We start from the raw sequence: 27,514 nt of genomic DNA on the forward strand, positions 1-27,514 counted from the left end.
TGAGTATGAGGCAAGTAAGTGTAGGACTGAACGGTAAGTAATAATAGGGTGAGGTGAGGTAGTTTAGATAAGATTCTGGAGAGAGGGTGTGGTTGTAGGTGTAGGAGTAAGGTGTTGATAGGTTAGTTGTACAGGAAATTGTGATAGGAAGTTAGCTAATTTGGGGTGTGTCTAAGTAAGTTTAAAGGTAGGGCCCCTGGGGGTGGGTGGGAATTGGGGGTAGGGAGGGGAGCGGAGTGAGCGTAGCGAACGGAGCGGGGAAGAACAAGACGACCAGTTGCAGAAAACAATCAGGCAAGAAGAGAGAAACAGGTGTAAAGGTAAGGGTAAGCTCAACAGTAGAGAGTTAGAGGAGAGTGTATGGTAAATGGGGGGTATGTGAAATAGTACTGGGTAAGGTAGAGGAGTTACTCGTGAGAGAAATAGCAAGTGGCAGTGGTAAACTATGGAACTGGAAAGGACAATAGGAATTGCAGTGGGATACTCCGAAAATATGATAGTAGGATTTGTGGTATAAAGGGCGCCACCTAGTGGCCAGGTTAGGAAAGGATATCAAACAGAGCAAGCAGGGGGTTTACCAAGAATAGAACAAGAGACGGGGTAGAGAGAGGTTTTTAAGGACAAAAGACAAACAGAGGAGGGAAGGAGAAGGGATCAAAAGGCCAAACTAGAGGGGGGGGGCTGCTGGTTTACCTGGCAGGGGAGCAAGAATATGTCCTGGTGAGTAAAGCTAAGCAGTACAATGATAGGACATACTTTCCAAAAAATTCTGGGAGGAATATATATATATATATATATATATATATATATATATATATATATATATATATATATATTTTTTTTTTTTTTTCACATGGATTGTATGTTTTGAACTGAAGATGTGTGTAGCATATTCCAATTCCAATGTAAATTTAAATTCTTCACTTTGCCAATCCATTGGCAACATTTTTTCTTTATTTACTGGCATTTGATTACCAGGGAAAGTCCGACTAGGTAGAAACCCATTTTCAGCGGAGGCCCAGGGAGAAAAGCTCCAAATTATTGCACAACATTTTAAGAACAATAATTTTGCAATTTTCAAAAATAAAACAAAACCATCTACAGTTTAAGTAATTCTAACAAATAAGACATGATATAAAAACATTTGTTAAGCATATGACAGGGTGCCTAGAGAGGAGTTGTGGTATTGTATGAGGAAGTCAGGAGTGTCAGAGAAGTATGTAAGAGTGGTACAGGATTTGTACGAGGGTAGTGTGACAGCGTTAAGGTCTGCGGTGGAGTGACGGATGCATTGGAGGTGGGGTTACATCAAGGATCGGCTCTGAGCCCTTTCTTATTTGCAATGGTGATGGACAGGTTGACAGACGAGATCAGACAGGAGTCCCCATGGACTATGATGTTTGCAGATGACATTGTGATCTGTAGTGAGAGTGGGGAACAGGTGGAGGAGACCCTGGAGAGATGGAGTTATGCTCTAGAGAGAAGAGAAATGAAGTTCAGCAGGACTAAGACAGAATATATGTGTGTGAATGAGAGGGAGGATAGAAGAATGGTGAGGATGCAAGGAGTAGAGGTGGTGAAGGTGGATGAGTTTAAATACTTGGGGTCAACAGTTCAGAGTAACGGAGAGTGTGGAAGAGAGGTGAAGAAGAGAGTACAGGCAGGATGGAGTGGGAGGAGAAGAGTGTCAGGAGTGATTTGTGACAGACGAGTACCAGTAAGAGTGAAAGGGAAGGTCAAGGTCTACAAGAGGGTAGTGAGACCAGCTATGTTATATGGGTTGGAGACAGTGGCATTGACAAAAAGGCAGGAGTTTGAGCTGGATGTGGCAGAGTTAAAGATGTTAAGATTTGCACTGGGTGTGACAAAGGTGGACAGGATTAGGAATAAGTATATTAGAGGGTCAGCCCAGGTTGGAAGGTTTGGAGACAAATTCAGAGAGGTAAGATTACGTTGGTTTGGACGTACTGAGGAGTGATGCTGAGTATATTGGGAAAAAGATGCTAAGGATGAAGCTACCAGGTAACAGGAAAAGAGGAAGCCTAAGATAAGGTTTATGGATGTGGTGAGAGAGGACATGCAGGTGGCTGGTGTGACAGAGCAGGATGCAGAGGACAGGAAGAAGTGGAAACAGGTGATCTGCTGTGGTGACCCCCTAACGGGAACAGCCGAAAGAAGATGATGATGATAAAAACATTTATTAAGAATCGATACAAGGTATATGACATTATAATTTATCATTCACATTACCATTAAATAATGATGACTTCAAATTAGAATGTGATGATCTACCGCCTCCATTACCCATTGTTCATTCACTGTTTCTCTGTAGTTCTGCTACAGTAACTTTCTGGTCAGGTGAATATTCCTTCCTTCAGGGGAATGGAAACCTGCATGATATTTTTGAGGTGGTATTGTTACTAGAAATGTGAAAAGCTACAATACATACAGTTTGAACATTGCTTTGAAAACACATGTTGGTATAAGAAGGACTTGTGTGTAGAGCCTTCTCCGTCTATTACTTATTGTGCCATCTGTACCTCAGGTTTTTTGAGATTGTTTTTGTACATTTGTTGAGTACTCCGTACATCTTCAGGCTGATGCCAGGTACACATTTTTAGAGTTTGTTATGTGCAGCAGGAATGACCTTTCCAGAAGGCAACTATATCTGTTTGATGCTTGAAACTCTCCCATGGAAGACAGAGCAATGATGTAAGAACAATTCAGAACAAGCAGACCTTCTGGAAATCTCACTAAGCATGATTGCGTTCCTTCCTGTACTTCTGTTGATCTTTAATGAAAAGTATCTTTCTATCTGATTGCTATATCCAGTAAGATTGGTAGATGAGTTTACCTCTTCTTTTCTTCATGTTTACTACCCTGTGGTGTATGTTTTACTTCTACTTCTAACTTGAAAGAACCGAAGATGATATGATGGTGACTATGTATATGTAACCAGTTGCGACAGTGGTAGTGCCTTGAACTGGGAGGTGAAAATAAGCTAAGATAAATGTAGGTGTGTTTGGTTTGTATTTATGACCGATGGAAATCTGTTGAGTTCTCTATCCTGGTAATTCAGGTATTAATTTATGATCTGCTTAGATTCCCTTCAAGATTCATTTTTGTAAAGTACATGTATAGTTGTGTATTTGCAACTGTTGGTAAGAGAAATCTTTGCTTAAAACAGGATTCAGTGGTGATCATTTTATGTAAACCATTTTCAGGTCTAGTGATGTACCATTAATACTGAGAGACAGCACGACGACCTAGCAGACTGTATGGATAGTTAGCTTGTAGCTTTTAGTGTTCATCCATCATTTAATAGTTCTGTCCTTATAGAAGTACAAGGTGCATTTACCTTGCCTTCTGTGAGCAGGTATTACTCAGGTCATGCTAGTATTCAAATTTCTGGTTTGGTATCTATATCTGTAATGGACACAGATAAACTGTAAATGGTTCATCTCCCAAACCCCTGCTTACACTTATCAAGGGTATCAGAACTTGTCAGAGATTTAGGATGCATGGCTAGGCTTAAAAAGGCCCTTGTGGTCATTAGCCTAGTAAACACCTATGAATCTATAAGACTAGCATAAAGAAAATATAAGTAGTCGTACTTATTCTTAGTCTTGAACAAATGTTCTGATATAGCTAGTCAGGGATGTGCTCCTAACCTAAGGAAATTTACTGCTTGAATCACAGGATGATATTTGTTTTGTTAAACTTTTTTTTTAGGAGGCTGTTTGGAAAATTTTATTTCTTGAATCCTGGATTTCTTTCTGCTTTACCTGCTTCTTACCTGGCCATCCTCATTGAGAGGAAAAGCAGGTAAGTTATTCTAGTTTGGTTGCTTTTACACTATGTGACATAAAAAACTTTCTGATCTTGTATAAATAGTACGTGCATGTGTATATATCTAGATCTATAAATAGATATAAATATGCATATGTACATATATATATATATATATATATATATATGCGTGTGTGTGTGTGTGTGTGTGTGTGTGTGTGTATATATATATATATATATATATATATATATATATACATATATATATATATACATACACAAATATGTATTGTTACTAAGGATGCATGGAAAGCAGTAATGCACTTAAAACAAAGGTATGCAACATCTGAATGTTAACTTGAAAATACTTTGCCTAATAGTAACTAGAAAACCTTCTGAGAAATGGATTGACAGCTAAATCTTCCTGCAACAAAAGGATTTGAAAATTGTCTCCAGTATTTTAATGCTGATTTGGAATGCAACTGAATTTTGAATGATATATGGATGTAGAATCTGAAGAATTGTTTTTTGCACATTACAAAAGTATCTGCATCACTCTGATTAGTGAGGGTTATCATGCAGTATATTATAACTCCAGATGTCCTTATGGGACTTGCAGCACTGATATGTTTTTGCTTTATAACTTTGCCTGTCTTATTCTCACAATGCAGTATGTATCTCTAGTGTATGATACAGCCAGGCCACTGTTATCTTGTCTCGCTGTTGACTTATAATGGTATACTGTGAATTTATGATCTGTCTCTAAATGTTTGTGGAGAGTGTTATTATATCCTTTTGGCATAGCTCCCTTTGCGTTTTAACAGCAGGCTACTAATTGGACTTTTTTGTCAGGATTTTAATGTGCTGCATAATTTCTTGTTTTGTTAAACCTCTCATTTTATTTTATATTTTTATGTTTTGCTGGTTCATACATGTATCTTTAGACATTATTTACCTTACTTCATTTTGAAAGCAGTGATTTAGTTAATTTTGCTAAGACTACAATAGCTATGAATTCCCATCTCCCGTCATCACTCACTAGTGTCTGGATTGACTTTGTAAGGTAGTAGATATTGTGAAATGTGGTGAAAGAAAAAGTAATACACAATTATACACCGGTAATAGCAATGGTGGCAGTCTGGTCAGGTTGTATTAAAAAAAAAAAAATTCACCACATGATGAGACAACCATTGACATTTTGATAGAGCTGTCCTTTAACGTCTTGCAGAGAGGGCTGTACAGTTTTTTGATTCTATTTACTGCTGGCTGCATCATCACAAACTTTATGTATGTTGGGTTTTTTTTTTGAAGAGGAATCTGTTTAAAAAGTGAAAAAGTTTTGCCATGAGCGTGTCTGTGTGGTACATATTGTCTTTATTGTAGTTTGCTTCCATCAAAGGGTGTTTTTTTAAGAACATTGCCTTTTCCACACTGCTAACAGTGTTGAGTAACTTCAAGAACTTGTCTTACTTAAGCAAGAGAACAAACGGGTGTTAATATGCTGTTTTTTGTTTGATAAGAAATGCTGATCTAAAACCATTGAATCATTTATCACGGAATCGTAGACTGTGGTAAAGCTAAAACACATGACTGCTGTTCTTTATAAGTGTTTATGTGGAATTAGGACTTTGCTTTTCCCAGTTTTTCCCAGTGTTGCAGTTATGAAAACTTTTAGACATACATTTTTTCTGCTTCAGTTTTAGAAATAAGTGAAGGCATTATAAATATTGATTTGAAACATGTATGTGGTCAGTTTGTGATTGGCCTGACAAACGTAGAGTGAAATGCATCATATGGGTCATCAAACCTAAACTGTCAATTTGATGACCTTAACTAACTGATTTTACAGGTTTTGATGGTCACTTACTGGAACATTTCTGTCATAGTTCACTCGCTTCCTACTCAATTTATCTTTAAAGAGGGTTTATCATCAATTTCTCTGGCATCAGTAAATTCACAATCTGGATTAGTGTGACCCCTTTAAACACGAAGAAAAATAGGGTTTCCGAGTTGTTTTACAAGCATTTATAACTCTAAACTCAGTGCTTATTTGAAACTGCAAGATGTTCATCGTGTTACCCTGCTGCAGTCATCACACTTGGGTTATCCTGCCATCAGGCTGTCCCGCAGTCGGCCCGAATTCCAAAGTCTTGGTCCGGCGTCGGTTGCTGTCGCTTCTTCCCTGACGTCAGAGCGCCAGGGGTATATCAGAGGCATCCGACGCCATTTTCTCCAGTCTTTTTTGCCGCGCGGTGCCCAAAGCAGAAGCAGTTCGCAAGTGCCAGTCGGCCGACACCTGAGATTTTCGAATCGAGTTTCAGTCCGAAGTCTTCAAAGCTAAGTACCCCATTGGGGAACCTTTTCTTGCCTCAGTCCGATGTCAGAAAAAGTTAACAATTGCATTTCTTGTGGGAAGCAAATACTTCATAAGGACTTTCATTCTTTTTGTATACCTTGCCTAGGCCCAGACCACGACGTCACTGGTTGTCGGTTTTGTGCTAGGTTCAATAAGCGAACTATAAAGCGTCGCTTTGATTTTGCACGGCACTACTTCGGTAGAAAATTTAATTACACTATGCCGTCGGAGCAACCGACTACCGGCGTGCATAAAAAACGCAAGGATAAGGACAGGCAGCCTAGATCCAAGCCAGACTCCGAGGCCTCGGCTGGCCCGGTCGCCGGTTTTCAGTGAGGTGCCTATGCAGCCCCTGGCTACCGCTGAATTGGATCCCCAGACCGCATCGGATCCCCCAGCAGAGATTTCTAGGCCGACGCAGTCATTTTCCTTAGGCCCTACCAATGACATTGCAGTAGGGGAAGCCGGTGCAGCAGAAACACCTTCGGTTTCTGAAGGTGTCTTCAGACCGACTACCCTCACCATAAAATCTTATGCTAAGCTTAAGACTCCTCTAAAACCAAAAAAGCCTTCACTTCAGTCTCCAGGTCAAGGCCCTATGCCTAAGAAACAGATGCTTAAAATGGCTGAAGATTTGATTTCTTTGATCAGGGGGTTCCCAACCCCCCCCCGACAAAAGGCCTAGACAAGAGGAGGATTATGCCTCCTCTGATCAGGTGTCTGTTTCCTCAGGCTCCTCTGAGGAACAGGATTACTCCTTTCCCCCTTATGAAGATTCTGATGCTGAAGACTCCATTCCCTCAGCTTCTCCCCCTGAAGACTACTCCTTTGGGGAAACCTTACACACCGTGAGGGAACATTTCCACTGGGAAGGTCAGGACTACTCTGACTCAACTAAAAGGCTCCGAGAGTTTCTTTTACTCCCCCAGCACAGACCACTTGCTACCCCCCCCAGTTTTGGACATAGTGGATGATGTTTTCTTAGAATGTAGTCTAAATCCAGATTCTCTGCCTCCGGCTCCAGCAAAACCAGATAGATACTATAGAGTGCCTGACTGTCACAAATTCCTTTACAAAAGCCCTGCTGCTGATCCAGAGACGATCTCCCAGGGTCCCAAAGGGGCTAAGGCTTCTATGGCTAAAAATCCTGTACCCTCAGAAAGGGACTCCAGAGCACTAGATAGGTGGGGGAAGAAGGTTTACACCTCAACTACTCTAGCTATGAGAGCACTTAATTGTCAATTTCACATGCTTAAATACCAGCAATTCCTAATGTCTCAAATAAAACAAAAGATGGGCATGTACCCTCAACAGTCTGAATTCAAGGAAATGCAAGATCTGTTGCATGCAGCTGAACAGGTGGGCAAACATACTTTAAAATGTGGTTTTGATGCCTTGGAAGCTTCCTCCAGAGCAGCTGTTACTGGGTCTGTTATACATAGGCATGCTTGGTTAAAAGAACAATCTCTGCCTGATCATGTTAAAGCAAAGTTACAGGATGCACCCTTACAGCAGGATGTTTTATTTGGGGTTAAAGCAGAGGAGGTTTTAAAGAAAATGGAGGATAAGGCAAAATCTATGCAGACGGTCAAATATTTCTTACAGGTATAGCCCCCATGCTTCAGCAGAAATTGGCCAACAAAAAATTGGTCCTTTCCAGCTTCTGACAGACCACAAAGGGGTAAATACAGGTGCCCAAGGGGCAGAAGACAAGCACAAATCCCTTACAAACCTCGCCAATGGGGAACTACAACACAGAAGGGAGGAGAAGACAGGTCCCAAGCCACTAGAAGGCAAACACAATGACTTAAACCTCAAACTACCAAGCAAAACCCTCGTGGCAGCTCCCTTGGGAGGAAAATTAGCACTTTTTGCAGACAACTGGCGCATCGTCACAAAGGACAAATGGGTCCTAGACATTATCTCACACGGATACAGATTCCATTTCCACACCTTGCCAAGGATAAAAGGAATGCCAAACCTGCCACAAAATCAATGGGCAGAGGCACAAAAACAAATTACAGCTCTCATGGACATGAGAGCCATTCAACTGGTACCTACACAGGAGCAAGGCCAAGGATTTTACTCAAGGTTTTTTCTAGTCCCCAGAAAGGACAATGCTAGGAGACCCATTCTGGACCTTTCAATTTTAAACACTTTCTTGCAAGTACCCAAATTCAAGATGCTAACACTACAGCAGCTTCTTCCCATGTTGGGCAAGAAAGCTTGGCTAGTAACGTTGGACCTCAAGGAAGCATACCTGCATGTCCCTATCAGACAAACTTGCAGAAGATACCTCCGTTTCATTGCAGGTTCAACCCATTACCAGTTCTCTGCACTGCCCTTTGACTTATCTACTGCGCCCAGGGTCTTCACAAAATGCCTGGCACCAGTAATTGCATACTGCAGACAGAGGGGAATTCAAATATACCCATACCTGGACGACTGTCTCATCCAAGCAGAAAGCAAGGACATTCTCTTACAACACCTGGCTTTTGTAAGACATCTTCTAAGTTGCCTAGGGTACACAGTAAATGAAAAGAAATCAAAACTAGTGCCCTCACAAATTATGACATTCCTGGGTGCCAGCTTGAATACAATGGCCCAGATGGCTTATCTGACGCCAGACAAACAACTACAATTAACTCAATACTTCAGAGTAATGGCAACAAAGACCCAACTCCCTGCAAGAAAAATTCTGCAGGCCTTGGGCTTCATGGCATCTTGCATACTACTAATACCATTTGCAAAACTGCATATGAGGAAATTACAATGGTACCTAAAAAGCATATGGACTCAACACAGCCACAGCTTAGAAACAATGATAAATCTCATTCCCTGCCTTCAACAGGAGTTTCTATGGTGGTCACAGGCTTGTCACCTCAACAAGGGTCAGCCTTTCACCCTACCCCCAGCTAGGCAAACTATGACAACAGATGCATCGGACTATGCCTGGGGGGCACACATGGCAGGACGGTGCATTCAAGGCTTATGGACAGCAGATCAAAGGAATCTGCACATCAATCAAAAAGAAATGCTAGCTGTACAAAATGCTCTGACAGCCTTCAAGGACCTCTTGCATCCAGGGCAGCTCATCATAAGGACAGACAACACCACAGTAATGTGGTACATAAACAAACAAGGGGGTACACACTCCTACCCTCTATGCAGGCAAGCAATGACCTTGTGGAACACAGCACTGGCTTAACAAGTTCAATTACAAGCTCATTTCCTGCCAGGAAAAAAGAACACATTGGCAGACGACCTAAGCAGAAACATCATGGATCCCCACGAGTGGAAACTGGATCCACAAGTATTCACAGTGATAACTCAAAAATGGGGGCTCCCACGAGTGGAAACTGGATCCACAAGTATTCGCAGTGATAACTCAAAAATGGGGGCTCCCAGACATAGACCTGTTTGCCAGCCAACAAAGTTATGCACAAAGACTTTTCACCATCAAGCTTGGAAAGTGGACGCACTCTCATTAAGTTGGAAAATGCTAACAGTATATGCCTTTCCTCCACTACCCCTTCTCACAAAGGTGCTACTGAAAGTCAGGATGGAGAGACCCCGAATGATACTCATTGCTCCAGACTGGCCACGCCAGCACTGGTACCCACTATTAAGGAATATGGCCCAGGGCCCACCATGGATTCTACCACAAATTACCCACCTGCTCACACAGCAAGACAATCAGATTCTACACAGCCAGCTCAAAACCTTAAACTTGGCTGCATGGCAAATCACCTAAGCAACCAGCCAGCTCCTCTCTCACAAGCTGTTATGGAAGTTATTCTGGAGGCCAGGAGGGTCCAGCACCAGGAAAACCTATTCAGACAAATGGAAAAGGTTTTGCACCTGGAACCAAGCTAAAGGCCAAAATACCCTTCAGCCTGACATACCTCAGATTCTGCAATATCTAACTGAGATGTTACACAAAGGGCTTTCTTTTTCATCTATTAAAATCCATGCCTCAGCCATTTCTGCTCACTACAACACGGATCCTCCCTTATTTTCACATCCACTCTTAAGGCAGTTTCTCAGAGGGGCCAAGCACATTAGGTCTCCCAGGAGAGCACCAACATCTACTTGGGACCTCAACTTTGTTCTGGAAAAACTCACGCTACCTCCTTTTGAGCCAGCTTTCTCAGCTGACTTAAAGTTTATATCATGGAAGACTGCCCTGCTGCTAGCAATTACTTCAGCAAGAAGAGTTTCAGAGCTTCAGGCACTAATGGCAGTAGAGCCTTTCCTCATTTTTCATCAAGACAGAGTTTCTCTATGAACTAACCCCTCCTTTATGCCTAAGGTGGTATCCAGTGTGGCTCTAAATCAAGCCATCCATTTACCCACCTTCTTTCCAAATCCACAGAACAAAGGAGAAAGACTCGTGCATTCCTTGGACATTCACAGGCAGCTACGTTACTACTTGGATAAAACTAAGGTTTTCAGAAAATCTGACCAGCTTTTTGTATCCTATGCTACAGCATCACAAGGAAAGGCTATCTCAAAACAAACCATTTCCAAATGGATAGGACATTGCATACGTTTTTGCTACACCCACCATGGAAAACCAGTTCCTGCTACCATTAGGCCCCACTCTACCAGGGCAGCAGCTACATCTACAGCCTTCCTCAGGGGGATGCCAACCAAGGATATTCTGGAAGCTGCAACTTGGAGTTCAGTACACACCTTCACCAAACATTATCACTTACCACTTTACTCTAAGACTAGAGCTGGCTTCGCCACTGCAGTTTTGCAGGGCCTTCTAGCCTCCTCTAACCCTGTTTGACTCCACCGCCCATCCTTAGCTTTGGGATTCTACCCAAGTGTGATGACTGCAGCAGGGTAACACGATGAACATAGTACAGTTTTGTACCTACCATAAATGTAGATGTTCGAGTGTATACCCTGCTGCAGTCCAGGTTGCCCTCCCTCCATCCCCTCTAAACTAGCTGAACTTATCTCTACCACTCTGTGGTGTATTTGCTTGTGCCTAAGGGTTTTGTTTTCCCTTTTTCCATATAGCTATATATATATATATCTTTTGCCTACCTATTAGGGGCACCTGACATCTGGGGCAAGAAAAACTGAAGAAAATGGCGTTGGATGCCTCTGATATACCCCTGGCGCTCTGATGTCAGGGAAGAAGCGACAGCAACCGACGCCGGACCAAGACTTTGGAATTCGGGCCGACTGCGGGACCGCCTGACGGCAGGATAACCCAAGTGTGATGACTGCAGCAGGGTATACACTCGAACATCTACATTTATGGTAGGTACAAAACTGTTCTGTTTAATTTGGTGAATCTGTTGATTTTATCCCTCCATTGCTCAGAATGCTTGATATATAGCTCTTTCACTATTATTTAACTAGAACTTTTAAAAATTGCTGTTATAGAAACATTGCCTGGAACTATTTATAGACTTTGAGCTGGTTATCAAACAGATGCAGTGATAAGATGCTACTTAAAACTTAACTGTGTCACAAGCATGACTTTTTTTAAATACAGCAATTTGATATGGGAAATAACTTACCTTGTCAGTGGAATTTGTGCTTTATATCATTATCCACAGGTATTTCAGTATTTGCCATCAAGAGTTTAGCATACATTTTCTAAGACACTACCTGATTAAAGTGCACATAACAGTAATTCTTTCACAAAAGTTGATTTCACAGTCATTTTTGAGTAAGAAAGCAAGATTTGCTTTACCAAACTTCTTGACACTGGATCATTAGATAACATTCTGCATTTTAAAAATCTGTTTTACTTAATTAAAAAAAAAGATCAGCTAGTTTTCATTGTACTTTGTAAACACTTGTTTCTCATGTAAACACTCTGTGTCTTAGCCTTGGTGTTTCCAGTATTTTGCACTAGATTTATAGCACATGTGGTTATTTTACACTTCTTCAGACAATCTGGCATTTTACAAATCATGGACTGAGCATAAGGGTCATAAAAAGGACAACTTTCCTAGCTAGAATGACAAGTAACAAAAGAGTTAGCCCTTTCAGAGTTTAGGGAACGTAGTGTCAAATTCTAATGATAATCAGTATTTTAGTCCAAGATTTATATTACTGTTTTTCAAAAATGTGATTCAGATCTTGACTTGAATGTTTTCTGCATTTTGAAATGTGATACTGTGTTAGCTGTAGTCTTCAGGCCAGTGAGTATGTCTGTCTTTATGAGGATGGGACTGGACATAGTGAGCTATGCTGAATAGGCTGTGTAACAGTAGCATATTTGTCGTTAATAATCATGCTTAGAGAGTCATCACCTTCATCCTTAGTGGCTCAAAGTACAATTTATCACAGAAAATATGTGCACATATGGCAGGAATTAAAAATACATAAGGCGGTTGATTTACTGAGCAGATATTGGCACATTTAAGCAGATTCACTAGTTCTACTGTATTGCTAGCTGTAAGATGTCCTAATCAGAACAGAAAGATGAGCTTATTCATTCTCCGACACACATTTTTATGGGGGAGCCAGAGTCTATCTTGCCAAGTAGTGAATGCAAGGCAGAGAAATGGTTTTAGATGCGATACCAGTCCATTGCAGGTCACATCCATATACTTACACTTTGCAAGCATACCTACATATAGTTTGGAGGATTACCAGTTTATTTATTGATAACTTTGTGGACGGCGGGTAGGTGGATTGGTCCGTAGACCATTTTCAGCCATGACCCAACACAGCTAGGCATTCGTAAATTTTAACATATAGTTACAATTGTCGCCTCACAGTAAGACGCTGACCGGTTCGACTCTCAGCTAGAGCGTCTTCTGCGTGGAGACCAGTGGTCCCACTCTGAATTTTGAAAAATCCCAAGATCTTGTAACGAAAAATCCCAAGATTGAACAAAAATTCCCAAGCTACTGAAAATACAAGAAAACTGTGAAAATTAGAACACTTTTACATACATAGTATATTCACAAATATAGAGAAAACTATCCTACTTGTACATTTCTGTTTTTTTCCAGTAGGGTACACTGTGGATACATTTCAAGCACTTTGCAAAAACCTTTTTAACACACACTTCTGTACCAGCACTTTGATTTACACGACATACAGTTCTAATACATTTGTAACACAAGCATCTTATATGAATCATGTTGATATTACCAAATACCATGTAACTATTTACACAATTCCAGCTAGCTATGCTGTCAGTACCTCCTTTGTCACACTTCTATATAAATCATGTATTAACAAACGAAATATAATTATTTACAAAATTCTAGATAGCTGTGCTGGTAGTATCAACATTCATCACAGACGCCATCAAATATATTACTTCTAAGGAATAATGACATGTCACAGGACTCATTTTGCTGCCACTGCTATTCAATATATAGCACAAGAATGTATAACATTAAATGTAAGACTACAGGAGGCAGCAAGGAAGGCATGATGGTGTTACAGAAGGACTTAAAGAGACTCTTTGTAGTTAAAAGCATTACCACTGGGGTTTCATGCTGCCAAGCTCAGAGTGCTCTAGTAAATGCAATGAAGTCTTAGCAATGAGGTCTTTGTTTTTGGATCAGTAGGCCTAATTATACATACCATAAACCAAAGGGATTCTTGTGATCCCACAGGCTTAATAGGACATGGTTGTAGTGAGAACAATGGTTTACTATTGTTTGTTTGAATGGCAAAACATTTGCTATTCGAAACAACGAATAGTAAACCTGAAAACACACATTCCGACCTGCCACAATGTTGAACCAAATGATCAACGCATTCGACTCGACATTGTGGCTGAAACCATCACGTGATAGCTGTATAGGAGCTGATGTAAATCAGACTCCTATATGACAAATCACGTTTTTACATGGGGGCTGTGCCCCCCACACACCCCCTACTAATATATTCCAACTCCGAGATCGCACTGCAGTGGGGATGTGGATGAATTTCCAATCCCCACTGTACCGCGATCTCCATGCAGATAGTCGAATACACTTATGCAAATGCACTACAGCATTCACATAAGTGTATTAGACTATCCCATCCATTAATGTTTTGTGCACAACATTCTGATTTTTGGCAGCAGTGCTGCCGACAGAATGTCGTTTGCACAAACCATAGCAAACCAAGAACAACACAGATGCATCATTTTTTCGCATTACAGAAAGATAACTGTTATGTTCAGCAAAACAGTATGAGAAAGAAGAGTTCCTAGATGAGGAAGATCAGTCTACTGGTGTACAAATCAGCTGATACAATTTCATTTAGAAACTAGTCTACACTTTTAACACCCTTAGAACCCATGTACCCAAACAGCAAATTCCCGGATACCTAGTTAAATTGGCATTTGGAGACCTGCGTGAATGGGAGTACCTTCGTTGAAGGTTGTGCGTTAGGGCTGGCAACTCAGCACGTAAACATCTACTGCCAATCATTAGCGGACCGGAGTTCCGCTGTGGCGACCCCTAACCGGGAAAAGCCGAAAGACACAACAAGTTACAATTCTTTGTTACCTGTGCAATTCAAAAAGTGTGACTGCTCATTTGTAGAGCAACAATGCATGACGTGGAAGTTTAAATGAAATACCGACAACAGTGACAGATTGCAGTTTAAAGATAGTAGCATATAGGCTTATAGAGAAGTGCTAGAAGAAATTAAAGAAGAAATACAAAGCAGTATTTGCATAAGTAAAACGTGTCAAATAACTGTACTAGTACAATTTAGAAATAACATGGTGTTTAGCTGCACACATACAAGCAAGTTTCTATAAGCCTGATTTAGCCATTGTTAAAACATTGGCACTTGTATGCAGTTCCTGTTTTACGATATCTTGAGAGAGTGAGTTCCATGCAGCAGGTGCAGCTTTTGGAAAGGCTTTTTCACCTATTGCCTTGTTGAAATGGGATCTTGACAAACAAACAGATTGCATTGTGTGTAGTGTAGGGAATCATTTGTCTGCTTTTGCTGTAGTGCATGTTCTAGAGGTGGGAAGTATGAGCGGCTAATTGGCCTGTTACCAAACAGTTTAGTAAGATAGTGACCCTAGCAGTTATTGGTAACCATTTGGAGTTTTGTGGAGTGTTACAGTAATGATGTTCATCATTCCTACTGCTGCAATAGCTTTTAGCCTTTAGGCTATATGGGTTGCTTCCTGCATAGGAAACAACCATCCACCTTAAAAAAAACCTCTGGCTTTACCCCTGTACCTTCAGTCTGACTGCTGATTTGCTATTCCCAAGGAGGGAAGTCAGCCGTCAGAGTGAATATTTCTTCAGTACTTCCTTACCGTCTCAAGGAGAAGCATCTCTCAAGCTTCACATAAGTAGTAATCAGCTAAGTGCTTAATTTCAGGCAGATAAGTCCCTGTTGAGGAACCCTTCCACACAGAAATGACTGCCCTTTTAAGAAATATAATATTTATTTTATTTTTTGACTTAAAGCTTTATTTCCTCTTTAAGAAACCTGGTATTTATTCACAGCATTGGAAGTTTCCTATCAGGAACAGCTATTTTTAGTTAGAGATACCTGTTAATGTATTTGTGAGAAATTAATGTAGTGCTTGTGTAAACTTTGAATTTTTGGAACAAAAAAGTGTACTGAGGGACATGCAGGAGTATATGTGCCAATCTAATTCTTACGTTCACTTTGTTACAACCTACCTGCAATATTGCTTCTCTGTTAGTGTGTGTAGCTACTGACAGGGAATTTGTGTTTGCTTGCACCTTTTTCTGGTAAGGGGACTGAGGGAAGTGTTGTGAGGGTAAGAGTGCTGCTTGTAAACACTCAGTGACAACTTACCTTCTGACAAACGTGCTCCAGAAATGCTTACTGCTTTGTGTTCCTCTTCTTTGACTACAGTATGGATAATTTGCACCAGACCTGCTGGTTCTTCTTTTACAGTACCTAGAAAAAAAAAATAATTATCATATAATCTTTGCTGTTGTTCAATACTGTATATGCCTCAGCAGATAGTGGGTGAACCTACTGTGGCCATTGGTTGTTCCTCAAACCACTAACTCACCTCTCCAGCTTCCTGTGTTGCAGTCCTTTCAGCCATCACAAACCAAGAGTCAGTCACTTTCTCTTTGGTTGTTCCAGTGTCCAATATGAGTATGGGAGAACAATTTTCTTTAAAGTTGTCATTTGAAGAAGCATTTACTGTTAAGAAAAATTGGTTCCTTACCATGGAAAGGCAGGCATTACAGACAATGAATTTACTGGTACACAGAAGCTTTTACAGGTGGACATTTCCTGTAAAGTAGTTCCTTAGAAAACAGGGTCCAATGATTCTGACTTTGATAGAGATAGGGCTTCTCCTCCAACAGATTCCCAAGCCCACCTCTCAGATTGTGAGGCAAATATTAATTCTTAGCCAGGTTATACATGAGAAAAATGCAGTGGTTTCTAAAAAACACATGGACGCATCATTTGCATTGTTGGGAGTATCAAATTACAGTTTGGGGCTTTATAAAAGGCAACTGTATTGGTGGAGAAAACAAATTCATCTGAACTCAGTTCTCCCCTTCTCTCCTCAGACTCCAAACCAATCTCTTACCACAGATGCGTCAGATTTTGATTGAAAAGCAGTTTCAATGGGGTAAAGGTACAAGGCCTATGTAATCTTTCAGACAGACCAAAGCACTTCACCATAAAGATGTTTATGATCCATACCTTGAAGTCTCTCTATCACCTATGAACCCCCAGGTACATGAAGCAGCAGGGTGGTACAAGGTTGAGCCCCTATGCAGGCTGTCACTGATGGCTTAGTAGTTAGCTGTTCAGTATTCCTTAGCCCTCCAAGCATCTTGCTTTCCATCAGAGCAAACCATAGCAGCAAACCAGCTGAGCAGTACCAGAACTGACCCTCACGAATGGAAATTGAATGAGGGGGTAGTCCCTGAACTGTTCCAGTTGTGGGAAACAACTCAAATCAATCTATTCATCTCCTTTCAAAACAAGCAACCAAACCAATTTTGTTTCACGGCTTCTTGCAGGCAAGCCTGGAAAACAGATGCATTTTCATTCCCTTAGAAGGGAAGGTTCCTTTGTATGTTTCTATCCTTTCCACTGATATTCAGGGTAATCCTGAAGATTCAGAAAGGTACCTCAGAAATTATTTTGGTGACCCCTTTTTAGCTCAGGCAACATTTGTTCTCCTTTCTCTTTCTTTCTTGTGAAAATTGGCCAAGGGCAATTCCCATAAGCTTGCTCTAAGACTGGATCTACACACATAGGACAGGGAAAGTTTGGTACAGCCCAGTCTCAATAATCTTCAATTGCCTGCCTGAATAGTTCACTTCTAATACTTTTAAGTCACATTTTTCATGAGTATGTACAACAGGTACTACAGGAATCAAGAAAACACCTGATCCTAAAAAATACTGTATTGGTAAGTGGAAGCAATTTGTTTAATTGGTGCCTAACTAATAACCAAGGGCCCATTAGGAAAATTTACCACTGGTGCTCAAATATTTGTGTGGGTTTTTTTTCTTCTAGCCTTTCTTATTCCTTTACAAAGGTTCATCTTGTGGCCATTTCAGCATGTCTGCCTATGGACCGCCCCCCTTTCTTCTCTGTTTGTTATAAAACAGTTTCTGAAATGAGTTTTACACCTGAAATATCTTCTTTAGCAGTTTGTTCTATTCCTTGGGATCCCAACTATGTACTGGAAGAGTTGACTATGTCACCTTTTGAACATGCCCATCAAACTGATTTTAAGGTCTGTGACTTGGAAAAACTATACTAATCATTGTTCTGATGTTTGCAAGCTGTCATGCTGGGTAAGCTCTGTCTGATTTTCCACAAGGTTCGGATTTGTTTAAGAAAACCCCCTTGCTCATGCTCAAACTAGTTTCAGAGTTTATTTTGAATTAAGCCATCAATCTCCCAGTTTTCAACCCAGAATCTAAACACCAGAGAGAAAGGATTCTACATACTCTAGATTTGCATAGTCATCTCAGGTACTATCTTGACAGAATTAAGCCCTTTAGTAAAGCTTATTGGTTTTGTTTTTATTATAATGGGACAAAAAATTAACACCATGTGACTAAACAGACTGTTTCCAGGTGGTTGTCATCAGCTGTTGCTTTTTGTTCCCTACATGGCAAATTCATTTCAGGCAGTATCAACACACATTCTGTTAGAGCCTTGCCTTCTTCAAATGCATACTGGAAAGGGGTAGACTCTTCAAGCATTCAAGAGGAAGCTACATGGTCCTCTGTACATACTTTTTCAAAGCATTGCAAACTGAATTTCTTTTCTAGGTCCATGTCTAGCTTTGCTAGGACCATTCTCCAGGGGATCCTGGATCTATATCCTTCCTCCCAGGATGGATAGGTTTTGATAATCAACCAATATCATCTAAAGGCTATTGCAGCAGTGGAAATGGTGAACATAGATAGTAGAGCTGTGTAAGCTGCACTTACCCATAACCATAGATGTTTGAATTCTTCACTTGTGCAGTACCCGCATCCACCCTCCACCCCCTACTATTGCATATAGTTGTAGTTAGAATATAAAGTTAGGTTTTGTTTTTCTGCTTGATATGTTTCCTTGTTATTTCTGATTATTTGTTTCTGGATTGTTGCGCTCTTCTCTCCTTGTATAGGCCAAGAAATTTGTGAAGAAATCTTCACTCTGACTGCTGATTTTTCTTGAATATTCTTGTGTGTCCCAAACTATGTAGTCATCGAATTTTTTTTTTAAGTTTAATAAAAGCTGCATGTCAAAAAAACAGTTCTCTAGTAAGTTAAAGTCTTGTTGTAGCTTTTCTTGTAAAATGATGTGTGACTTATCCAAGTGTAATGTGATGATGTCATTTGCATAAAGGCTACAGTTAAAGGGTTAGTTCATCAAAGGGTAGGTTGTTAATGAACATGGAATGGAGGTTTATACCCAAGATTGAACCTTGAGGTGCTCCTACTGAAAAGGTTTCATTGTTGGATATGTTAGGACCATGTCTAACAGTTTTATTTGTTAGGTATGAAGAGAAACAACATAGTAGCACTTTTGCCTATACCAAAGTTGGCTAATGTTTTAATTAGATGGGTGTGGGTAACAGATTCAAAGCCACGCTTTAGGTTGATGAAAAGATCACCTGTTAGCTGACCTTTCTCCGTAGCCTTACATTTAAAGTTAGTTACTGTGAATGGTGCTGTTTGTGTCCTATATCTAATATGAAAGCCATGTTGCCCATTAGTTAAGAAACCATATTTGGAGAGATGTTCCACCTAACAAGCATGTCTTTGGGATGTGGGAGGAAGCCGGAGCACCTGGTCAAAATCCATGTGGCTCTAGGGAGGACATGCAGGCCCACACACAAGGCGTCCCAGCTCATACTGAACCAGAAATCCTGTGAGGTAGCAACTCTAGCTGATGCACCATTTTGTCACCCTGATAGACAGGTTGTCACTTCTAATGATATTAAATTCTATTGCACAGAAGTCAGCATACCTACAGATTTAAAATTCTCTGAAATGTATTACTTAATGTGTCTATCACCTTTTTTTATCAAGATAAACACAAATCCAATGACAAACTTAGAAAACCAAAAGAAAACCAACCGGCACTGGCAATCACACTCCAATTTAATAAATGAATTTAAGCGCTTTTCAACTGAAACAACACAGCCTTCTTCAGAATACATTAAAAAGTACTCCAGTTACATTTATATATTAAAAGCAGCACAAAAAGGCGTGAAAATGAAGTAATTAACTAAGCAAATAAATTAATTTAACCACTTAAAGTGCACTTGTCACTAAATTTCCAAGTTAAAATGGGTAGCAATTCTATTCATAAATGTTCTAAAAAACACATTAATAGAACATTAATAAAACATTCTCACAAATAATCATACCAAAATCATCTCTCTAAACTCTTTAATTTCAATAGACTACTAATAGAAATTGCATCATTCAGACCGGGTATATTACAAGCATCTAGCCTAATTTGCCATTTCAATTCTAATTCATACAATCTAAGTGCAAATGGGCCACCTCTAAAACTACGTGTAATACTGTCGATAACCAAGAATTTAAAATAATGATTACTGAACATAGCAATATATTTGGCTAGAGCGTTGTCTGCCTTCTTGTGACTTATAGCATAAATATGTTCATAGATTCTATCACGGAGTCTACGCTCCGTCTTACCAACATAGAAGGCAGGACAACACATACACCTAGCCAAATAAACTATTTCTTTAGAATTACAGTTAAACTTGTCCTGTAATCTATATTTAAACCCATTGACAGTAAATGAGTTAGTTATTTCTGTATGCTTACACATATTACAGGCCTCACATTTTACCATGCCTGATGTCTTAACAAAAGAGCTTGGATTATATGCTAATAAATTTTTCAAATTTTTGCCACGCTTAAAAACTATTTTCGGCCCCTGCCCGAGTTTGTTCAATAAACTCTGGTTTGATCTAAACAAACCCCAGTTCTTCTTAATTATATTTATACAAGAAAAACTCTGTATACAGTATGTAGTAATAAAGCAACTAGCCACCTTTTCACCTCCTACATCGGGTATCATCGTATCAATACATTGACAAACTGGCTCTCCAAGGTTTAAATTGTCTTCAACAACAACAGATTTCATAGCCAACAATGGTACATAAACTTAGTTGGCTCTTTTTCTCCTAACTTCATGAATTAAATCATCCAGCATACCTAATGGGTAACCCCCATGTTTGAATGCCATTCTCAAAAATTGGCATTCATCTTCAAAGTCTACGTCTTGAGTGGAGATCCAGGCAGCCCTAACCAGTTGCCCTTTAACAACTGCCCTTTTCTGATAAAAGGGGTGACAGCTTGAAAAATGAAGAAACATATTCGAATATGTATTTTTACGAAAAATTCTTGCTGTGTAACAATTTAATTCAATGTTCTTATTAAGTAATATATCTAAATAAGATATTGACATTCTATCAAAAGTTGACGTAAATTTCAAAAATTCGGTTGAAGAATTAAAAGCTTCTAATAAAGAAGCAGCTACCTGTTCATCCCCTTTTATTAATACAAAAATATCATCAAGATATCTTGTATAATATACCACATGTTCAACGTATAAATGGTCTTTGAATACATATTCGGATTCCCAATAAGCCATTACAAGGTTAGCCACGCTGGCCCCGCATGGGGACCCCATGGCCAAACCAACCCTCTGCAAGTAAAACTGCTGGTTAAAAGTGAAAAAGTTATTAGTTAACACCAAATCCAACAGTTCCATCACTAAAGAAATGTCAGAACTAGAGGCATTGTGTTTTTTCATCATGTAAGCAACCCATTCTATCGCAATTAAATGCGGAATACAAGTATATAAGTCCTTAACATCTATTGTTAACAGATTATAGCTAGGGCTAAACTCCAAGGTGTTAATATTTGACAAAAATGTCCAGGAGTCCTTACATATTTGTGCTTCACATGACACAACTTTTTGTAGACTAGAATCAATAGCTTTAGCACAGACATACGTAGATGACCCTCGACCGTCAACCAATGGTCTCATAGGGTTGCCATATGTGTCCTTACATTTCTAAAAAACAGTCATTCATTCATCCTGAAGGTATTTTTAGGTTTGCACCTACTAGTTATTGTAATTGTGACAGTACAAACCTCATATACCTTGCAACTTGTGATAACTGTGATGCATTTTACGTTGGCTTAACAAAGCGGAGATTGAGAGACAGGGTCTATAACCATCTTTACGATATTAGAAAAGGCAATGAGCAAAACGCGTTAGCGAAACATTTACTAGATCACATAACACACAGATTTAGTTTTAAAGCCCTACAATTGGTCACCATAAATTCTAGAGGAGGTGATAACATCAATCAACTGGCCTGTATTGAACTCAAATGGATATATACTTTAAAAGCCCACATTAGTCCAGGCATTAATCAGTTTGTTTCAATCAAACCAGTATTGAATAACAGGAAACTATGAAGTTATTGATTATTCAACCTACTATTTTTTGATATTTAATAGATTTTGTTATTTATACTCAATGAATTAAATTTGATAGTCATTGTTATATACATGGTATCATGAATATTAATTTATAGATGTGTTATTATTAATATCATATTTATTATATTTATTTCTCATTTTATCTTTTAATATTTATTATATTTATTACATTCTATCTCTCATTATCTATATATATACATATATATTAGTACTAGGTGGTATTTTTACTCATTGAATTTATTAATTTATTCATTCTGATGAATAATACAAAATTAATAAATTTTAAATCTTATTGACTATTGTTTGACCATTGGGTGACATGATTATATATGTCAGTTTGCTCCATCTGTTATTTGCTGAAATAATGTGTTTTTTGTACCCACAGTGACCTCTATTGTTGTTTTTTTATGAAACCTTCAGTTTTATTATTTTATTTTACTAGTTCCTTATCAGACACCTTCCCATAATTTTTGCATATTTGATTTATTCAGATTTTTTGTATCATAATAGCAGCGCATGATATACTGTTATTTTAGTTGCGCATGTCATACTGTTACTATGCACTACAAGGACCAATCAAAACTACCTTATTGAATGTTTAATGTTCTTCAATGTTCTTTTAATTATATCAAATTTGAATTAAATTAATTTTAAATTTTTAAATTAATTCTTAAATTAATTTTAAAGGAATCATGATGAATTAATAGATGCGCTTTACTACGTTAGAGAACTGTAGCAGTTCTCAACTGAATTAGAAATAAGCCAAGGCAATAACACTTTGTTTTGAACTGACATACGGAAATGTATTGTTTATCTGTCAGCACTATTCAACTATCTTGTGTATTGCTAATATAAATCGTAGAAACCTTTTAGAATTACGCTCTAATTAATGTGCAGTTCTATAATAATCACTGGAGACTGGATGATTTAAAATGCTATTTAAATATTAAGCACATTGGATATGTGACATGCTCGGAGAGCCTTCAGTGGGTTAGGAACTCCAATATTTTGAGAATTCAATCACTTTAAGAGCTTGATTGCTTAATAAGTTTGTTAATTGATTTATTGCTTGTATTATTGTTTGATTTGCTCGCCAAATTTTGTATAAAAGATGTGCATTTTTTATTTCTAATTGTAGCTGAAGAAGCGTAGTTAACCTACGTGAAAGCGCTCATTTCTTGTTTCCAATAAAGACGTCTTAGTTAGAATACGGAGTTTTATCCTGTGGTGATTCCTTCTGTTCTTATCGTTAAAAGTTAAGTAAAATGTAGATCTAATTTGTTGTTTGAACATCTAATAGTATGATTGTTCTAACTCTTGGGTGCAGACACTTTAAAATTATAGTATCTGTTTAATGTACACAGGGAGCTCACGTATTATTGCAGTCTTGTTTTGTCTAGTCCTGTGAAAACATGGGAAGGACATTCATTAAAACTGTTGCTTTCTGATCATTACTTTAAGTGTTCTGCTTCTTCCAGTTAAGTGCTTAAGTACTTTATCTCAACGGTTTTGAAATCATTCTTTAACTTTAGTTGTAATACATCACCACAGAATGTTGCTCGTTTTAGCTTTTGTAGGTGAATGATTTATAATATACCCACATGTGTCTGTGTGTATTACATACATATATCAGCTCAGAGACTACAACTATAGCGGAGAAAGGGCAAAACTCCAGTCCACGCTGTAGTGCTATCTTGCTCAACTACCTAATGCCGCTGTTCTTTGCTCTGTTATTGTGTTCCAGCCCGTTGAGATTTTTGGGATTTAACCATCCTGTCTTCATCTTGTGTGCGCGCACATGCGAGTGTATGTCTGTGTCTGAATATGAGTCTATGTAATATAATTGGTGCTGCAAAACATTGCAGCACTGTCTGTTGAAAAAATTATTGAAAGCAAACGACCTATGCTGAAACACACATGCTCCAATACAGCCTTGGAGGATGCAAAGCAGAAACACTGTTTGTTTTTGGCAGGGCCTGTACCCCCTACACCATTTGTTACATATATGCATGCTGTCTGTGAGATCAAGCAATAAGTGGAAAAGTGCATATTCCCCAACCTTGCTATCGGAACGATTCCCCACCATCACTGTTAATCAGTGAATGTGTTGACTGAATGGAGTTGACAGAAAAGCCGTCCACCAACCAACCAACAATTTGAGATATATAACAGAACACATATTTAATATATATATATATATATATATATATATATATATATATATATATATATATATATATATATTCACTTTATAACCTCAAAATGCTGAAATATCGAATTTCTGTATCTCGAGACTATAAAACCGAATCCACAAAACACCGACAAACAAAACCGCGAAACCACATAACCGAAAACACCGCACACACTACACTAAACATACAACACAACACCCACATCACAACATAAACAAAAAAAAACACACATACACAACTCACACACATAAGCAGGGGCAAGCACCCTGCACCCCTATGAGGGGCTGCACCCCCACACCCCTACTTATATATACTAACTCCGAGATCGCACAAACACAACACAAAAGCTCACTCACACATGCACATTCTCCAATCCCTCACACACACTCTAACTCCCACTCAAAACCCTTACAAAACACTCACTTACCTGACATAACACCTACATCCACACACGGCACCATGCACAACCAAAACACAAACCCAGACATTACGTAGTGCAACTTCATAACCGCGAATTCGACATATATTCAACATATGTAAAATTCACGATTATGAACGTTCGCTATTTCAAACATTCGACTTTATAGCTTCGAGATACAGAAATTCGACATTTCAGTATTTCGATGTTATAAAGTGAACCCATATATATATATATATATATATATATATATATATATATTTACCTGTCTCATTTTAGATTTGTCAAGGGTAGGTCATGCTTACTCAACTTGTTGGATGTTTTTTTGAAAAGATCACCAAAGCACTGGATGAAGTCAGAATAGTGCACATCATGTACCTCGACCTGGTCAAAGCTTTTAGCACATTTCACCACTTGGGCATGGAAGGAAAGCTAAATAAACTGAGAATAAATCCCTATGTCACCCACTTGTTGCCAGATGGCTCACATATAGGACATAGGAAGTCAAAATAGGGGAAGTTGACCCCACAAAGAGACCACTTAACTTTGGAAACCCCTGGAGTTCTGTGCTGAGCTCTCTCCTGTGTGGCATCAACTTTTCTGAAATAAAAGCCAATGCCAAAGAGCTCTTGATGATTAAACTTGCAGATGACTGCAAACTAGGAGCAGTCATTGAATCATCAAATGATGTTGTTATCCTGCAGGAAAGTTTGTCCCAAATAAATAACTGTGCCAAAATCATGGACCGAAACTAAATGCCAAAAAATGCATTATTATATCCTTTGGGAAGTCATCTTTCCCAGGGAACTACCACACTAACATTGCAAGAGTTGACTCACTTGTTAGGGATTTGGGAGCTTATATTTGGCAGAAGAGTGCCATCATCATGAAACTAGTTCTGTATTGTTTTGTTTTAGAAATACTTGACTCCTTTGATTTATTTTGCCAAGTTAATCTCACTGGAAAGCACCCATTTACAGAGCTGATGCACAGAGAAAAACTGCAATAAGTGTATAAAGGATATACTATGTTCTTAAGAACTAGACAGAAGTAATGAGCAAAGAAACTGCATGTAATACATTTAAGCAGCATATTCAAAGCAAAGCTGTATTACGTAGAGGAAGGAAAACAGAGTAAAAGCTGCTCTGAATTAACTAACACCTCGTGGTAAATTTTAATCAGCCTAGCAACAAGAAAAATAGGGCTATGTAGTGCACGTAACCAGTTTACCAATGATCCCACTTACGTGTCTTGGAATATGTACCTTCTATAAGCAGCATGTTTACCATTGGAAACTATGATGCAATAAAGGGCATGAAATAGGCTGGAATTCCGTACTTGATTACATAAATATAAATCTGCTTTGGATGCTGGCATTGAGTTCTGTGCAACCGGTGTGTTAATATTTTCTGAATTTGTAAATATATACAAGATTTACACACCTAATTAATAAAAATATTTGGTGACACCACATATTTAAGCTATGCAACAGAAAAAAGAGGTATAACTTAACTTTCAGATATTCTAGCCATAAAATTAAACCTACAGTGGATATAAAAAGTTTACACACCCCTGTTAAAATGCCAGGTTTTTGTGATATAAAAAATAAGACCACAGTAAATCATTTCAGAATTTTTCCCACCTTTAATGTGACCTATAAACTGTACAATTCAATTGAAAAACAAATAAATCTGAAAAAATATAAAAACTAAAAACATACAATAAGCTGGTGGCATAAGTGTGCGCACCCTTAAACTAATACTTTGTTGAAACACCTTTTGATTTAACTACAGCATTCAGTCCTTCTTGGTTCTTGGGTACACACCTGCCATCAAATAAAGAGACTGATTAACCCCAAATAAAGTTCAGCTGTCCTAGTAGGATTTTCCTGACATGTACTCAGTTGCCTGCAACAGCAAAAGCCATGGTTTGCAGAGTTTACAAAGCATCAAAGGGATCTCATTGTTTAAAGGTATCAGTCAGGAGAAGGGTACCAAAAAAAAAATTCCACAGGATTGGATGTACCATAGAACACAGTGAAGACAGTCATCAAAAAGTGGAGAAAGTATGGGACAACCGTGACGTTGCAAAGAACTGGATGTCCCTCCAAAATTGATGAAAAGACAAAACGAAAACTAGTCAGGGAGGCTGCCAAGAGACCTAAGACAACACTGAAGGAGCTACAGGAATTTCTGTCAATAACTGGTTGTGTACTGCATGTGACAACAATCTCCCGTATTCTCCATATGTCTGGGCTATGGGGTAGGGTTGCAAGATGCCTTTTCTTACACAGAAAAACATCCAGGCCCAGCTAAAATTTGCATAACAATACATCAAGTCTCACAAAAGCATGTGGAAAAATGTGCTATGGTCTGATGAGACCAAGGTTGAACTTTTTGGCCACAATTCTAAAAAAAAAGGTTTGGCGCAAAAACAACCGTTCACATCACCAGAAGAACACCATCCCCACGGTGAAGCATGGTGGTGACAGTATCATGCTTTGGGGTTACTTTTCTTCAGCTGGAACTGGGGGTTTAGTCAAGGTGGGGGGAATTATGAACAGTTCCATATACCAGTCACTTTTGGCCCAAAACCTTCAGGCGTCTGCTAGAAAGCTGAAGATGAAGTCGATTTCACCTTTCAACATGACAGTGACCCCAAGCATACATCAAAATCAGCAAATGAATGGCTTCGCCAGAAGAAAATTAAAGTTTTGGAATGGCCCAGCCAGAGCCCAGACCTAAATCCAATAGAAAATCTGTGGATAGACCTGAAGAGGGCTGTGCACAAGAGATGCCCTCGCAATCTGACA

General features: G+C 39.0%; 1 protein-coding gene across 1 annotated transcript in view; it reads left to right on the top strand.

Moving 5' to 3' along the window:
- The window catches only part of TMEM135 (transmembrane protein 135), a 2,670,197-nt gene that overhangs the window by 334,924 nt on the left and 2,307,759 nt on the right, over positions 1–27,514 (top strand). Inside the window, exon 3 of the mRNA XM_044071311.1 lies at positions 3,733–3,825. Coding sequence (XP_043927246.1) covers positions 3,733–3,825 — 93 coding nt within the window. The remainder of the gene's footprint in view (positions 1–3,732; positions 3,826–27,514) is intronic.

Source organism: Protopterus annectens, chromosome 5.part0 (assembly GCF_019279795.1).
Source record: "Protopterus annectens isolate FY-2018-M chromosome 5.part0, PAN1.0, whole genome shotgun sequence".
Classification (NCBI taxonomy): domain Eukaryota; kingdom Metazoa; phylum Chordata; order Ceratodontiformes; family Protopteridae; genus Protopterus; species Protopterus annectens.